General features: G+C 46.0%; 1 protein-coding gene across 1 annotated transcript in view; it reads right to left on the bottom strand.

Moving 5' to 3' along the window:
• ELP3 (elongator acetyltransferase complex subunit 3) overlaps window positions 1-17,951 on the bottom strand; it is an 805,914-nt gene that overhangs the window by 695,082 nt on the left and 92,881 nt on the right. The window contains exons 5-6 of the mRNA XM_086928018.1: window positions 14,712-14,775; window positions 2,297-2,365 (exon numbers count right to left, since the gene is read on the bottom strand). Coding sequence (XP_086784144.1) covers window positions 2,297-2,365; window positions 14,712-14,775 — 133 coding nt within the window. The remainder of the gene's footprint in view (window positions 1-2,296; window positions 2,366-14,711; window positions 14,776-17,951) is intronic.

The following is a 17,951-nucleotide window of genomic DNA, read 5'->3' as shown; positions in this document are numbered from 1 at the left end:
CACACAAGCATGCTGTTTTCCTTTTGGTTCCTTAAATACGGGGGACGTAGGAGTTGTCATGGATGGATATGCAGGGAGTGTAGGTACATGGGAGCCCCTGTCTACCAGCTATGCATAGTCACACATGGCCTGAACATTTTAGTGAGTCCACTTGCCCAAGTACCATGCCAGCCAGAAGCAGCACTTCCATCGCCATCAAGCAGGGCGAGGGCTTCCCTCTTCTAATTGCAAAAGGCAGGAAATTGTGGGAGCCATGGAGCCTGCCAAATGTGTACAAACTGCAAAGTGCTGCATAAAAACATAGTTCCAGGTCAAAGCTGCAAAGCCTCCCGCCTCATACGGAATGGTGTGAACCTCCCATTTTACCCTGGGTTGCTTGCAAACCACGCCAGCCTAACCATAAGGTGCTCAGATTATTAGCAATACCCTAAGTGGGGGAAAAGGGAATTTTAGAGGTATAGGAAGCTAGGAAGGATACACTTTTTCATAATACCTACAGGAAAAGTGGGAGAGTGCTTCAGTCAGCTCCTGCTCTGTTGTTCTCTCTAAACACCACCAGGGGGTCCCGGTTAACCTTACTGCCCAAATACAGACCATGCCCTCTGTTGACCGAAAGGAGGAATGCAGCAGTTGGAGATTTGTAATTTCAATCAGCAGGAAAATAAGGGATTTTTCCCAATTGATCATAAGGCCCAATAACCCACCACAGAGAGATTATCCTTAGGATCAAGTAAAAATAGCAGAATATCATAAGTCAATGCTTGGAATTGTCGTTCTTTTACCCATAAACCAAATAACTTTATGCACATGATTCTCCGCTCCTGGACTGCATAGGCAAAACATACAGAATCAGGGAAAAGGGGCATCCCTGATGTGTGCTACAGGTAATATGGAATGTTTCCAATAAGGATGTATTAATCCATACTCCCACTCTACCAAATAAAAGGCTTTTTGTGTATCTACGAAGGCTAAAGCTCCCCGAATCTCAGGTTGGACCTCGTCTACCGGCACAAAGAATGTATGCAGACTGTACATAATTAATCTACCAGAGATGGGTCACTAAGAGAAGCTGCATTAAAATCTCTCTGTCAATGTTCTCAAGCTAAGTAAGGGTGAGTTTAACAAAATAATCTGTCAATCCTATTTTAGAGAAGGACATTTGGGAGGTGTATCAGTCCTTATATTCCCTGAAACGGGATGGTATGGCAGGGAAATCCTATATCTGGCAATTATTTGAGGTTTCTATAACTATCAAGTCTCCAGCGGCCTAAACTGCGAGCATCATGTTATCCAATGTCCTCACATGGCCTTCTGCCTCCTAGCCACAGAATATTTGCAGAGAAACTTAACTTCCTGGTCCACCCCTTCCAGAAACTCTCCAAGCTTAGTGTACATGGTCACAAGAGCATTGTGATCAATGGTTGATTCAGAAGTACGCTCCACCTCATGAATCTGCCTAATCTGTACTGCCTATTCTGGATGGACTTAAAAATGGCAGCCTATTTGGGAATGCAGGTCTCTCAGATGTTGCAAATGTCCCCTGCCATCATCCTAGCTGAGTCATATGAAGACTAAACGGAGGAGTTTAAGTGTATTCAATTCTGCTTCCCTTCTGGTGCTTGGTTGTTTCTGCCTCAAAAACCCAGTTACTTAAAATGTACTACAGCACAACTTCACATCATCTAATTTGTAAGCATCAACGACAAAGGACTAAAAGAGGACATAAGGAAAGGGACACTGTGATGCACTTCAGGGGCAAGCAGAGTGTCAAGTGGCCTTACTTTTTTCTAACCTGACTCATGGGATCCACCCCTACCACTCGTTTGTGGAGTCCACCCTTGAGTTGATGATGGGAGAGAGTTGAATGTAAAATAAATCCTGTGATAGCCAAGAAACTGGCTTCTGCTAATTTGAACAGTTTCCTTAACTTGCATCTAATGCTTGCAAAAGATCTGCTTTTAGGTTTAAAACAATATCTAAAACATTGAATCAAGCATTATTTTGTCTTGCACTGTGAACCTAGATTCATCTATGTGAAGACATTTCATAGGCACAAACTTTGACATCCTCCATAGACACTGAAAAAGCACCAAGTCAATATCGTCATCCGCAATTAACTATCTTACTCGCCCCACCTTTATCCCTCCTTTCATCTCAAAGTTATGTTCATGGTGTGAGGGTATCACCTGTATGTTAAATCTGAAGTGTTCCCTGCCCTCATTGCTCTAGAAAAGTCTATACAAAACCCTCATATTAATACAAAAATAATTAAAAACCTGATGATGGTTTAATTTACCTGCTCTACTCGATGCCTCGTCTGGAGGAAGGGATCATATCTGGCGCGTATCGCTCTCATTGAAGTTGGCTAGGAGAACAAAGACATGTAAAAACAGATTTATGTTAGTGTGAGCATATCTGTCAGAATAGTTGAAAAGAACAGTAAATGTGATAAAGGGTTAAAAAAATATGGAATTCGTTCCTGTTTGGTCTCTCTTAAAGCTCTGCTTACCTTCACCCATTACAGTCCTTTGTGGGTCGCTATCTATTGCTTTGCACGGGTGAATGCCACACCATCAATGCACAATCGCGATCAGTGGGTGTTTGATGGGCGCGCTTTGTATTATCGAAAAAAGACCACGTGCTGAAGTTGAACATAGCGATCACCTAAATCGCCACCTACTGCAAGACTCTTTCGGCACATGGTTGGTGCCATCGCATGGGAAAGCAATCACACTGTAAATCTATTAAAAAAACATTTAAACATATTTTATCTTGTCAGAGAACATACATAGGTGGACATGATGGAGCTTTATCATATGAACAATATTGTACACTAAGACACCGAGGATACCAGCGTCAATTGTATCCTGTTGATACAAGAACATAACAAATTTAACCTGTTGTTCCACATTAACATTACAGTCACTTATGAGGTCTTCCCCTGGCCCTCTTGACGGGTCTATCGCTAGATTGTACCTTGGTTGTAAATCTAATTTCTAGTAAAATTGTTTCAAAGGCAGCGACTAATGAGCTGGGTAACAATCAACAAATTAATCATCTGTTAATAGTGCCATGAAAGGTCCCAGGTGTGGCTGTGTATTCAATAGATACACACCATGTCTGTCTGAGTAATCGGTGTGCCCAAATATGGGCAATGTAAGGTTAGTCCTCCACACGGACTCGCAGGATCCTGTTACCTGCCCACCAGTTTACTGTCTTTAGTCCTAATTAGAAAAGGCAAAACTGCAGAATGAAACTCTACCTAAAATGAAGTCAATATTATTGATGCAGTTGTCAAGAAAGAAAACTGCGTTTGCTACATACAGCTGATGAATGAAACTTGCCAAGCTCAGGAACAACACAGATTGCATCAGCTAAGAAGTTCCACCCCCCCCCAGTTAGTGTAAGGAGTAGCGGCTCAAATTTTACCAACACTATGAGCACACATAAAGATCTGTCCTAGGAAAAATCCCTCTAAGGAAAAAAATATTGTGTATTTGAGGGCTTCACACTATAAACACAAAATATGTTGCACAATTACCAGTAAGCGCAAGTTTTCTAATTATTAAGAGATGCAAGTGTGAGCGATGTGTACATACAGGATGAACAGTGTAGGTGTAGGGTGAGTCGTGTGAGAGCAGGGTGTGTCACCAGTATGAGTGCAGGGTGTGCACAAGGTGAACAGTGTGGGTGGAGGACGAGTGGTGTGGAGTGTGAGCTGCGAGAGTGCAGGGTGAGCAGAGTGAGTGTAAAGAGAGCGGTGGGAGTGAGTGCCAGATGACCAGTGTGTAATTGCAGAGAGAGGGGAGTAAGAGGTGTCAGAGTGCAGAATGAGAGGTGTGCTTGTATGAGCAAAGGGTGAGTGGCATGCCTGTGTGTGCACTGCAGAAGCTGTGTTTGTACAAGTGCAGGGTGAGAGTTGTGCCCGTGAATGCAGTACTGTCTCTGGCCGGGCCGTAGAATGTGTGAGCTGGGCCCCCACCCAGGGCGCCGACCTCCAGAGGGGCCCAGGTGCTTCCTGCAGTATTCTCCACATAACTTAAGCATGAATTAAAAGGTTTTTTCACAGTTTTTCTTGAAGGCTGGTGGTGCCCTTGCCTGTTTTTTGTTTGTTTTTCTTTTCATGGCACTCCTTGATCTTACCCCTCACTCGCCTTCCTCTTAATCCTCCCACATCTTCAATACATATGTTATGTTATAGGAGCTTATAAAGCGCACTCCTACCCAAGGGTGTCCTGGCGCTACACTCTGACTCACAGGAAACAAAGGGGTGCCTATACCCTGAATAACCATGTCATCAGCCTCTTTCTAAAAGAAAGAAGCTCCAAGGCATTCCTGAGATGCATCAGCAAGCTGTTCCAGGCTTTCGCCGCACAATAGGAAAAGCTGTTGCTTCCCCAACTAGCCTTTTTTATTCGGGGGCACAGCTACTAATCTGCCTTCGGTGGAGCGCAACGCTCTACCCGGAACATACCATTCAAAGCATCTGCTCAGAAACTCTGGGCACAGTGCTTTGAATTGTGCTTGTCATGTTACTGGAAACCAGTGCAGTTGCTGGAGTCCATCTCGAGCAGAGGCAAACCCTGGTATGCCTGTTAGCAGTCTTGCCGCTGCATTTTGTACTAGCTGTAGTCTGTACAGATGGTGTTTTTTCAAATTCAAGTACAGACTGTTGCAGTAATCCAGGCGCGACAAAATGAGGGCTGAGACTGCTGTCCTGAAGCCATCGGCTGGAAGGAAAATTTAGATTTTTCTCAATATACTAAGGATATAGAAGCAGGGAGATACAACTCCGCTAACCTGGTCCCCAAAATCAAGTTTCTGATCCATGATCACATCCAGATTTTTAGATTTACCTGAGGGACCTGGTAACTTACCCATAACTTCAGGCTACATGTCAGGTGTCCAGATATTGGGAGTGTTCCCAAATATAATGACCTCAGTCTTGCCTGCATTCAATTTTAGGCAATTGGAGGCCATCCAGCCAGAGATGTCTTTCAGACAGTAATGACTTCTCGAGGCCATACCATCTTGGGTCCCTCGCTGTATGGACAACACAATTTGTGTGTCATCTGCATAGGATGTAATTTGCAGACCGAATGATCTTATCAATGCCGCCAGTGGGCTGACATAAATATTAAAAAGTGTGGGGCTCAGGGAGGACCCCCTGAGGCAGCCCGCATGGGAGGGCAAAAGGCTTAGATTTGTCCCGCCCCAAGTCGGGACAAAGCCTATCATGATCTGGTGTTCTTCAATGAACAGGCTACATTCCAGGCTGTATTTTACCAGTGAGCTGGCATTTAACAGTAAGCACTTAGGATGAGCAGCTGCACCTAGCTTCTATGCCCCCCCCCCACCTCCTTAAGAGGAAAATTGCTGGGATAAGCCAGAATGTATGGGAGGGAACGGTGGCAATGAGAGCACGCCGCAGCTAACTCTCCCGGCCTGATACTGGGCATAAACCAGGGGCAGCGTGCCTTCCCATCCTCTGGGTCCAAACTTCTGAGCAAGTTGGAGGAATATGTTAAGACATCTGGCAAGACAGGACAAGGGGGACTGGCCCTGAGCCCCGATCTGGGCGCAGACGGGCTTGCCTTCGGCGCGCCAGCATGGGTTTAAATAAAGTGAAAACTGTTTGGATTCTGTCAGCCAGGAAAGATTTCAGGAGGCTCCAGGCCCTGCCTTCCACCCCAGCCCAAGCTCCTGACAATGGCTTTTGGGAGGGCTCCAAAGCCGTCGTCATAGAGGTGCTTGGACACTGATGTGGCACTGATTGGGCCGATACACTGTCTGAAGAGGACATCATCGGTTGACTGGCACTGAAGGAAGAACTCATCGGCCGTAATAGTCATGGCAGGATCCATGGGCCTCAATTGTGCACCAGGGCACTACAAAAGAGCTGCACTAGCTTGGGTAAACGCTACTACCTACAAGGTGGCAACACCAGCATCAGGAACATCTGGTATAACGAGGAAAGGCCGGCACCAGAGGAGGAGCACATGTTAGTGCTGAAGCAAGTTCCCATGCAGATGTGACTTCAACCAACACTGTCTCGGGGGAAGACTTGGCCAATTGAGGTGAGGAGCGAGGCAGAGACCTATCTCTGAAGTGAGAACAATGTCAGGGTGTCGCTGCTTGTGCTTCCTCTTGTTCTCCTTCAATGATTGAGAAGGGGAAGGCATGGACTGTGAATGAGACCTGGAGCGCGAGGGACACAAAGTCCAGCACTCGTCGCACACACCATAGAGAGTTTTGCCTAGTCAGACAATGCTGAAGCCCAAGCACCACAGACAGGCCTTGTGAGGATCCATGGCCAGAATGACAGAGTTTGAAGCTTGACCTTTTAGGTGGAGACATCTGCCCAGCACTGCAAAAACTTATTTGTAGAAAATGTTCCACAGAATAGCGCTCTGGATCAGCATCCAGGGCTACAGAACAAAAGGAAATGACGACAGCACCATGGTGGCGCTATATGGGCTTGCAGATGTAATGCTACCATGTTAACAGACACTGAGACGGAGTGGAATGTCAACTACTGGCATAGGACAGCTCTTGCAATTTTTCTGATTCTAGTTTGGCACTGGGGAATATTCAACAGGTGAGGAATCTGCAGGTAGTATCCATCAGAACAAGTGCATCATGTGTTGCAAGTGCTACCCTGTGAAGGCCACTAGAGCCTGTGTGGTTATGGGGCCAATTTAGACATGTTTACATTCATGTTTCTGTAGGGGTATTTTATTTCACTGCACTAGGTTTGCTTTATATCCATTCAGCAACACAGTTTGTGGTTTCAACATGCAGCAACATTTTTTTCTTGTTTACTGGCACGGTTCTGTTCTGTCTCTGGTTCTATTGTCATTCGTTTTCACTCTGATAAATACAAGCATTTTGGCAGAACCTGCATACGTTGCTGCACTCTGCATTACTCCCTAGAACAATCCACAGCTGTATGGTTCAGTCTTAGAACACACAATACGACAGCAGAGAAATAACTGATCATCCACTATGACCATTTCCCAATTGCTCTTGGCGCCACCAATTTACACCATATTCACCTTTGTCCTAACCACCACAGATATTACACCTCAAAGCCTGCTCCATGTGCTTACTGTGAGAAGGTGGCCTGATATGCAGTGCTCACTATTCTAGTGAACACTATGTATCAGTCCAACAACCCTTATTGATGATTGGTTGTAAGTCAACCTTATAGACCAGCTATCCTAGTAGCGTGGATACGAGCAGTCTAAGGCTAAAGACTCGAGAGGGCGTGTTAAGCCAGCTGTTATACCACACATATACCCCTTGAACACCAAGTGAAAGGACACCACACAAGTGTTATGAAAATAAACAGTGTATTTATTAAAATCACAACAGCCCTGTACTCTTTATGAGGACAGGGTACTAAGCACAACACAAAACTCTTACGAAAATACTTAAGTTAGCACAGTATATACAAATGCCCGAGGGGCACGGAAAACCATATACTCTGAAAGTGGAATGCGAAATTACTAGCAGGTAAGTACAGTACTAATAGGCTTTGGAATCGCTAGGACTTGACTATAGAATCGTTAGATTACTTCTAGGAGACCCAGGGGACTCGGGTGCAGAGTGTGCACTCTCACGCGTGATGCGGGACAAAGTCTATGGTAGCTAGATTTCACAAAGTTAGTGTTCTCGGGCGAACCCGACCTGGTAGGAGGAAAACGAAAGTGGATTCTGACCCTTGGATAGTGAGGCTATGCTGGGGCACCGAAATGCCGAAGTTACTTAGCCCAGGGGCTGCAGCTGCATAGGTCTCAAAAGACGTCGGGAATCCTCGTAGACGGACCAGGAGCCTGGAAGAAAGATGCTGGCAGGCGACCAGTGAAGAGAGGTCGAAGTGATCCAAGCCTGGATCTTGAAGATGGATGACACCTGAAAGTAGAGGGGACCAAGTTCGTGACTACTAGCCAGTAGTCAGGTGGCACCAGGAGGGCACCGGATGGTAGTCACCTCGACTAGGTGAGTGGGCGACGCTGTGCTCTGCAGATCTCACGGACTAGGAGGCGTTGTCGGCGACCAGGATGGAGGAGCGAGCTGTCCCACGATGGATGAAGCTGTCGGCGTCGCTGGACCCAGGATTGGGCAACAAAGCCTTGGCAAATTCAAGCCCACGCGGTGGACTCAAAATGGCGTCTGGAGTGGACCAGGAGGATCCGGGGTGCTCCTCTCTTGGAAGGGAGCAAGGGCCAGTCTGGAGCAACCAGACCAGCAGCAGTGATGTCGTCGGGCGTCGTTCAGAAGGCCACAAGCCAGCGGGGTTGGAAGCCAAACAACGCGGTGAGCAGCAAAAAGCAGAAGGGCCCCACGCAGATCGTGGAGATGCTGGGAGGCTGAACTTCGGTGCTGGAGCTGCTCAGGGTCGGGGCTTCTCGGACCCTAAAGCACTCACCAGAGGGACACTCGGCGGGCTTGTTGTGAAGAAGTCGTGCAGTCTTGGCGATCGTCGGTCCCTCGAGGTCTCGTCGCACTCACGGTTCTCAGCTTGGCTGTAGAGGTCAGAGGTGCCAGGGAAGCCGGGTCTCGTCGAGCTGTGTTGTCGGATTCCTGAGGAAGGACTTGCAGCAGACCGCAGTGTTCTTAAGATGGTGCCTGCGGATGCAGGGTGACTTCTCCTTAGTCACAAGGGAGAATCTTGAAGAAGAAATCTTGATGTCCTTTCGCAGAAAGTCGTCTCTGGATTCCAAAGATGATCTAATTTGAACAGGGGGCCCGCTCCTATCTTTATACTAAGAAAGGGGGCTGACCCGGTGACTAGGTCCTGCCTATGGGTGGGACTAGGAGGGGGGTGGTTACACCCCTCTCCCATGCCGGACTTCCCCCAGGCCAGGGGCTGGTGTGCCCCTGGAACTGGTTCTGACCGGCCTATGCGTAGTGAGAACCGGGGTGCCACTCAGCAGTCACCTTCCTGTAAAGCCCTGCCTACCCAGGATACACAAAACCCTGTCTGGGACGGTGCTAGCACCGCCCTTGACAGGAAACCCTTTGTCCAGGCTTCCCTCGCTGGAAGGACTCCCAGCTGCAGGGGGTCAGACTCGTGTCTGTGGTGGCAGCATCCATTTTGTGGAGCTGAGGCTTCGTTTAACTTTAACCGGGGTTCACAGTTACATACATGTCGTGTCCCTCTAAAAGGGTGGAATGCTAACCCCGTCGCCAGAATTGGCGAGGGGTTAGTATTCCAATTCGTATGACACCTTACTCGACATGTTTTGATAAAGCAATACCAAAGTTAGCATTTAACCGCGAGGATTATAATGCACTTAAGAGTATATGGTATGCGTTATCATGGAACAGCTATTAGGACTTGGTTCCGCAAGCTGCAGACAGGCTCAGCTCATGCCAGAGCACCATCTCACACGATTCCAAGCACTCTGCCTTCAGGATTGTCAAGGCCTGCCATAGGAGTGACTGATAGGAATCTGTGTGTCCATTTTTAGGGTTAGATATAGGTATACTATATCTACAGCAAAGGGTGATTACACAACTTTGCCCCAGCTGTCATGCAGCCAGTTGTGTCAATTTTAGGAGGCCAGCCAGGGGTGGCATAATACATGTTTCAGCCCCTGGTAGGCCCTGGGTACACCTATGCCCTGAGTTACAGGGTCTGACAAGGTGGCCCAGTACCAATTGGTAAAATGCACCTAGGGTACACGTTGTAATTTAGAGAGAGAACAGCCAGGCTGTGGGTCTGATTGGCAGGCCCACAGCCAGAGAAAGTCGTAAACCAGTGAAACAAAAGCAAAAAATCTGGGTGATCATAGGATTGCAGACCCTACTCTCCTACACTTACTATCAAATATTTTACTCCTGTGCTACCTCACATCATTCCAAACTCTTATTGCTCTAGCAATATTTTTCTGTTGAAAATGACCTTCTTCTTATAGTGTGTTTATTCACTTTGGAACTTGTAACGCCTCTTTCAGCAATTTCCAGACCCAATCCTCTCATTTTTATACACAGTATTTAAATTCTTGAGTCTTTCCTCAATGTGCTTTGAGGATTACCGCATCTCTGGCTTGTCTATGGCCTGGTATATTCTCTTGTTAGCAGAGTGCTCAGAAATATTAGTCAGGAGGAGTTTACTGCCTATAGTAAATAGTGGGCACAATAAAGTTCCCATATCTACCTTTTCTCCAGAGACATATCAGGAGGTCAAACTTGAAATACACACCAAAGGAAAATGTTCTGCAAATAACATCACGTGTGAATCTTGGTGCAGAAAGCACTAGAACCTGCTTCCATCCCATTCTGAAGGGCTAAATGTGTGGTAGGAGATGATATTGCACCTGATCAATTCTTACATTCGGACACTCGTAATCAGGGTCTTTCAGTCTTAATCCCACTGTATAAAAAGGCTCTTCGACCAAGCACAATAGTTGTGATGATGATTTACTATTTGTGTGGACACATGCACCAACGTCACTTTCTTTTGCATGGTGGTTATGCATCTTCCAATGCACTTGGTGCACTTCTTCCTCTTAGCCTTATCATATTGTTTTCTCTCTATGAATTCCATATGATGACAGGAGGCAAGGATTATGCATAAACATCTTTTAATTGAACTACTTCAGCATCCAGAAGCTTCATTATTAAACAGCATTCTCACAATGGCCAACAAGAAGTAGTGAGAAACAACACTGCAAATCCCACTACTGTTTGCTGTAAACCTCTGCCAATAAGGAGTCCGCACTCCCCATAACTACCATAGCTCCCTCCGCGAATCCTTTTTCCTCCTCGTACAGCAAGATAAGTTCCTCTAGGAGATACTGTGGCTTTTGTGCATTTTTTCCCTTCCCTCCCCATTATTATTGTACTGTGGCTTTGTGTTTACTACCACTAATGCTTCTTTTAAGCATCACTTCACTCCTCGCATGCCTGGATCCTCCCCAGCAGTAGTGCATCAGAGAAGCTCCCTTCGGTTTGGCTGGGAGGCCACGTACTGCGCATGCAGCCCCACCGCTGCCTGGGGTGGCGGACAGCTGGCTTCTCAGTTGGTGCCCACATATCTGAGGCATAGAGTTGCCTTTGCAGACGAAGCTACAAGACCAGTCTCTCCCTGCATCCTGAGAATGATTGGTTGGTGTCTCGCAGGTTATTCTCTTTAAAAGGGAAAGGACCAGTGCGCGAGCTGTGGTCTACAGAGACGCATGCGGAAGTGTAGCATTCTCCTGTTCTTTGTGAAGGCACTTGGTAACCCAAGGGTCAGGAGTTCAAATCTCACGGGGTCTTTTCAGACCTTTAATATTGTGTGCCTTCGAGTTATTATTTACTCCGTTCTCACTAGATTGCAGTCTAATTCCTATTGCAAGCCTTCAAGGCAGGCTAAGGCACAAGTTTCTTGGTGCGTAGTAGGAAAAGGACTATTGAGTATCAATGCCCCTTGGCTACCTCTCGGCTCTTTAGGGAACTTGTCCAAACTGGTCAATGCTGCAATTACTGCTAGGAGACTTAAATCTCCATTTTGAGGACAGCTCAGACAACATTGTAAGGGATCTTATCTCCGAACTAAAAGCTCTTGACTTACATCTCTTAAATTCGGAGGCAACCCACACCAAGGGTCATCTTCTAGACCCTATCTTTTCCAATCTGTCTAAAACAGAAACACAACCAACTCTCCCGTTGCCATGGTCGGATCATTTCCTCATCCCTTTTACCTGGCAAATTACCCCGAACGTCCCCCAAACTTCATCATCAAGAGAACATGACAGAATCTGGTCCAAACTCTCATTTGAGCGTTGGACCCAAGAACTGATTAGCTCTGCCCCCTTCGCTCTTCTTGACCCCATAAAAGCAGACGAAAACTTCACTAAATGGCTTACATCTACTCTTGATATAGTTGCTCCCAAAAAAAACATAGAAAAAAAGCACTACTTTCAAATCCCCATGGTATTCTCAAGAACTGAGGAACCTTAGAAAAATCTGCAAAATCAAAGAGCGGAACTGGAGGAAAAACTGGGACCCCATCATCAAAGACGAATATAAAAAAGCAATGAGAACCTACAAATTAGCACGAAAATCAGCACAAGCATCCTTCTTCAATGAAAAAATAAAAAATGCATCTAATTCATCCAGAGAGACTTATAAAATAGTCAAAGACTTACTCAAAATCCCCAATCCACCCTCCACTGAGCAACCCACAGTTTCCAGATGCAACCAAATTGCAACCTATTTTCAGAATAAAATCACCAATATTTTACAAACCCTCCCACCTGTAATGGAGAATGAACCCCCTGATGAACGGGTACCCACCACTACTGGCCTGACTTTAGATAGTTTTCACCAACTATCCAACGAAGACTTCCTTAAAACGCTTTCAGGTATGAAAAGCGGCTCACCCACTGACCCAGCCCCCATCCGTATCCTTAAACAAATTGGACCAACCATTTCACACCTAGCAACAAATCTCATCAACGCCTCTCTTAGTCAAGGAGTAGTCCCCCCAAACTGGAAACATGCGATTGTTAAAGCCCTCCAAAAAAAACCAGGCCAGGACAACTCAGACTGTTCTAACCTGCGCCCAATCTCTCTCCTACCAGGCATGAGTAAGATTACAGAGAAACTAGTCAACCAGCAATTGTCAAACTTTCTTGAAAGTAACAATCTCCTTCGCCCATCACAAACAGGTTTTCGCCCCGGACAGGGGACAGAGACTGCCCTCGTAAAAGTAGTCGAGGAAGCCAGATGCATCTTGGATTCAGGGGGATCGGTTTTACTGATCCTCCTGGATCTAAGCGATGCATTTGACACGGTGGACCACAAGATCCTGATCCAGCGACTACTTAACCTGGGAGTGAGGGACAAGGCACTCAGTTGACTCTCATCTTTCCTGAAGGACAGAACCTTCCAGGTCTGTGAAGGGAATATACGATCAGACCCGTTCCACCTCCAGTGTGGGGTTCCACAGGGCTCTTCATTGAGCCCTACACTATTTAACACCTACATGGCCCCCCTAGAGGATGTGGTCATCCCCTTTGGGATAAAAGCCGTCACATATGCTGACGACACCCAAATGGTTGTGTCCTTTTCCCTTGAAGGTGAAAAGATAAAAAACCTTCATGATTGTTTCGAGGGAATCTATGATTGGATGTCCACCTCAAGGCTGAAGCTTAATGGCTCCAAAACAGAGCTCATGCTGCTGGGACATCAAATGTCGCCTCTTCCTTCCGCCATGTGGCCCTCATGCCTAGGTCCCCTCCCTCAGCCCAAGACGGAACTCAAGAGTTTAAGCTTCTGGCTAGAACATGATCTATCCATGAAAACACAGGCTAAAAAAACTGCCGGGACCTGTGTTGGCCTACTCCGCTCAGCCAGGAAGATTCTCCCACTACTCCCTGCACTTTCACAAAAACTGCTTATCCAGGGTTTAATACTGTCGAGGTTAGACTATAGCAATGCCCTCTTCCTGGCGGCTCCAGAAGCTACTGTTAATGTTCTCCAAAGAACACAGAATGCCGCTGCTCGGATGCTGACAGGAACACCCCGGAGATCATCGGCTAGACCAGCACTAAAGGCACTTCATTGGTTGCCGATCCGAGAAAGAGTCATATTCAAGGCCCTATGTACCACTCACAGAGCCTTGCAAAATCTAGGCCCACCTATGCTGAAGACCATGCTTTACCCTTACAAACCCAACAGGTCCCTCCGCTCCTCTCAAAGGAACCTGGCCACAGTGCACAGAGTAAAAAAAGCCCGCACTGGAGGACGCAGCTTCTCGGTCACGGCTGCCACTCTATGGAACGCCCTACCAATCCATCTTCGAGCCGAACCCAACTACATGAAATTCCGGAAACTACTCAAAACGCACCTCTTCCCACAATAAAGTTCCCCCTTCCTTTTTGTGGTCCTTTTGTATATGCAATCTCAGCACTGGGACGCTCTCGGGCAGCCATGCGCTATATAAATCCCGCTTTCATTTCAATTACAAAGATGCACCTTTTGGGTATAGCATATATTGTGGCTCCCAGTATGCCCCTGTTACCTCTTTTCATCTCAGCCTGAAAGGCAGTAGCTTTATTAGCCTCTATTACACAAGTGCAGCAAAAGACACACAAATGATAGACAAAACGCAAAACAAATCAAACATCCACCCCAGTCAAGACATCTGGGTTAAATCCATGGGGAGCAGGGTCAAGACTGATTTACATGGCTGGGTCTGTACCGGAATGGCATGGGGAGCAAAAAAACGATGAATTTAGGCCCAGATCTCTGTATTGGGGATGAACGTTTGACATTGTTCAGCATTCCGCCCATCAATTGTTTATTTTGCTCTATTCCACAAGTGAGCCTCTAAAATAGGCGTGTCCAATGTAGGTCTAAGCTGGCTGAATCTATGCGAGAAATCTAGATATTAAAATTGCACAAACAATATATTTGAATAAAATGCATGTACATGGTAAGTGGTAATGTTTTATGGCCCAATTTTCTTAGAGACCAATTACATCATGGGCCAGTTCTCCTGAGTACCCGACATCTCTCTGCGTAACACCAGTCTTCACAGAAGCTATGGTATTTTTGTTGTAGACAGCCATCTTTCTTCAAGGATATTCTCTTAAAAATATTCAGTTTGTGTCCTCTAAAACCAATGTAAAAAGTGAGCACACATCATGCAGAATTGTTTCCATGTGGTGTCAACAAATAATGCAGAATCTATGTCTTCCTAAGCACTGCTGTACCTCATATCCAGTGTAGGACTGCGTTGAATATTCGAAATCGGAATCTGGACCGCCGGGACAGTATCTACAATGCGACAGAAAACAAATCTTGTGTTTAGAGGCTAGAAACTCATGCACTAGAAATACAGAAGAAACATAAGCTTTGAAAATTTTTATTTACTCCACTTTTGTCAGAATGCAATTAGATTGTGAAGTCTATCAGAAAGCAGCTGTGACAAGGAAAAGGTCAAATGCATTTTCGTTCACAAAAGGACAAATTCGTGGTGGCAGGCTCTAGAGTAAAATGAATAGAATTACAATCACTTCCTCAAGGTTACCAAGAGCAAATTAGTAAATTGATGAAGAAGGTTTTTATTAATGACGATGGACCTGAATGCTCCTACTCCATTAATAAAATAGTGTATTTTCCCCACTGAGTTGTAACTGTAGCAAATCATAATTGTATTAGATTGTATTGCCTACAAATTGAATAACCAAACATATCTCAGTGTTATAGCTCAATACATGATATTATCATTGCATACATTGTCGGTAAAAGCCCAGTCATAGCTTTTCTCATTGAAGCCTCAGCGACACAGTGTCCCACATCCTCCTCAATGGTTGAGTGATACTCTGCAACAGAGCTGTACATGTTTAACCACGAGAAACACGCAGCACATGCATTAATGACATAGGTGCAGTTTAGTCGTATCGTCTCACTCGTGGCTTCCGAGGGAGATGGTCTGCAATGCAGAGGGTAGGGAATGGTCATCTGACCTCATTCTTAATAAGTACTCTGTCAAAGGGTCTCAGATAACTTACGCAGACGTTTCTAGCTGCTCAGTGCAATACACTAGATCTGAAAGCCACATTGTCTTTTCAATATTTAGATATCAGTCTCTTAGTTAGTACAAGAGCCAGAGAATTCAGATTCCTGTGTACTCTCTCCATTCCCACCATCCAGTCCAAGAGCACTACCTTAGAACATGTGTAGATAAACCAATCATATCTGAAAGGTATTGCACATATACATGGCTTGAGTAGTCATTTGAGCGAGGACAACTCCATGCTAAGTGTGAAAACAAGTTACTTACCTGTAACTTTAGTTCCCCAGTATTGGTAACTTTCATAGATTCCCATGCTTTGTATCATTCCCCGTCGTCGGAATGGGAGTCTCGGTAACAAAAATACCATAGCTGTAGGTACAAAAGACAATGGAAAAAGGCCTAGGCCTCATTACCTTTTGTAGCATATCACCCTCTTTGTGCAAAAGAGACCAAACTTTGGCCTCAGCCAATCAGAAGTGCCTCACCACTTAGAACCTTCCTGAAGGAACCTCAGAGCCTCAGATTTTCGTAGCCGTTGTGTACTGAGACACCATCTGTGCTGTAGGCTGAGCTTTCCCCGGGGAGGTGGGTGGGCGCATGGGAATCTATGAAAGTTACCAATACTGGGGAACTAAAGTTACAGGTAAGTAACTTGTTTTCTTACCCCAGTATTGGAACTTTCATAGATTCCCATGCTTTGTATCAGAGTAGTAAGCAGTTAGCAAGATAATCACATTTTGCATTGTAAATAATAGCAGTAGAGAATATGACATTAGATACAAAATGTGAAAAATGGAAGGTGGGAAGAAAGGAAAGCTCACCATTAGTGGAAGAGGTTCCTCAGGACAGCCTGTCCTACTGATGCATCCTCCTGTTGCAGAGATTCCAAGCAGTAGTGCTTGGTAAAGGTGTGGACGCTGCTCCAGGTTGCAGCTCTGCAGATATCCTTAATTTGCACCCCTGCGAAGAGTGCTGTGGAGGAAGCCACAGATCTTGTGAAATGCGCTTGTATCTTTCCAGTCAGAGGTTTACCAGCAGTCCTGTGACAATGTAATATAGCGCTTGTGATCCACCCTGAAACACCCTGTTTGGATAGTGGAAGGCCTTTACTCGGTCCCCCGAAGGTCACAAACAGTTGAGTAGATTTTCGAAAATCCTTAGTACGTTGTAAGTAAAACTTCAAGCATCGTTGCACATCCAACGAATGCAATGCTTTTTCCGCTGGTGTGGAAGGCTGAGGAAAAAATGTTTTCAGAATGACCGGTTCATTCAAATGGAAATCCGAGGGAACCTTTGGCATGAACCTAGGGTTAGTCCTCATGATGACAGTGTTCCTCTTGAATTGAAGGAAAGGTTCTTGAATGGTCAAGGCCTGTAACTCCCCTACACGCCGAGCCGACGTGAGAGCGAGGAGAAGAGCCAATTTCCACGAAAGGTATTTGATGTCAGAACGATGGACTGGTTCAAAAGGGTCCTTCATGAGCTGAGAAAGGACCAGATTCAAATGCCATGTTGGAGGAGGCGGTCTCACCGGTGGATAGACCCTGAACAGGCCCTTAAGAAATTGTTTGATTATTCTCGAAGACCATAATGAAGGCCCAGATTCTGTCCTTCTGAATCGTGACAAAGCAGCCAAATGGACCTTAATTGATGAATGGGCTAGACCAGACTTGGCCAAGGACAGTAGGTAAGGGAGGATCTGATGAGGTTTGGAATTGAATGGATCAATGTGTTGCTGTCGACACCAACAACAGAATCTTTTCCACTTAAGGCGGTAAGTTTTGTTAGTTGAAGGGGCCCTTGCTTGGGACAAAACTTCTCTAACCTCCTTTGATAATGGCAGGTTCATAAATTCTCGCTGCTCAGGAGCCATGCAGTCAGGTGTAACGACTGAGGGTCTGGATGCAAAATCTGTCCTTCGGACATCGTGAGAAGATCCGGCAGAATTTGTAGAGGTAAGGGAGGAGCAATCGACAACAGATGGAGCTCCGTGAACCAGAACTGCCTCGGCCAAGCCGGGGCTATCAGGATCATCCTGCAGGGTTCCACCTTGAGTTTCCTGATTAGCCGTGGTATCAGAGGAATGGGAGGAAAAGCGTAGACAAATGTCTTCGACCAGGCTATCGAAAGGGCATTTCCCAGAGAATTTGGATGGGGAAGCCTGCTTGCGTAAGACCGGCATTTCTTGTTGGTCGGGGTGGCAAACAGGTCGATGTCCGGTCTTCCCCACCGGCTGAAGACTTGTTCCAAGACTTCCTGATTCAACTCCCATTCGTGGCTGACCGAGGATGACCTGCTCAGTCTGTCTGCGTTTTCGTTGAGGACGCCAGGCAAGTGTTCTGCCATCAGAGACATTTTGTGTCGGATCGCCCATTCCCAAACCTGCTGGGCCTCTTGTGACAATGGGCGCGATCTGGTCCCTCCTTCCTTGTTC

This window comes from Lissotriton vulgaris, chromosome 6, assembly GCF_964263255.1.
Source record: "Lissotriton vulgaris chromosome 6, aLisVul1.2, whole genome shotgun sequence".
Taxonomy (NCBI): Eukaryota; Metazoa; Chordata; class Amphibia; order Caudata; family Salamandridae; genus Lissotriton; species Lissotriton vulgaris.
Note: the sequence above shows the minus strand (reverse complement) of the source record. Positions and strands in the feature narration are given on the sequence as shown.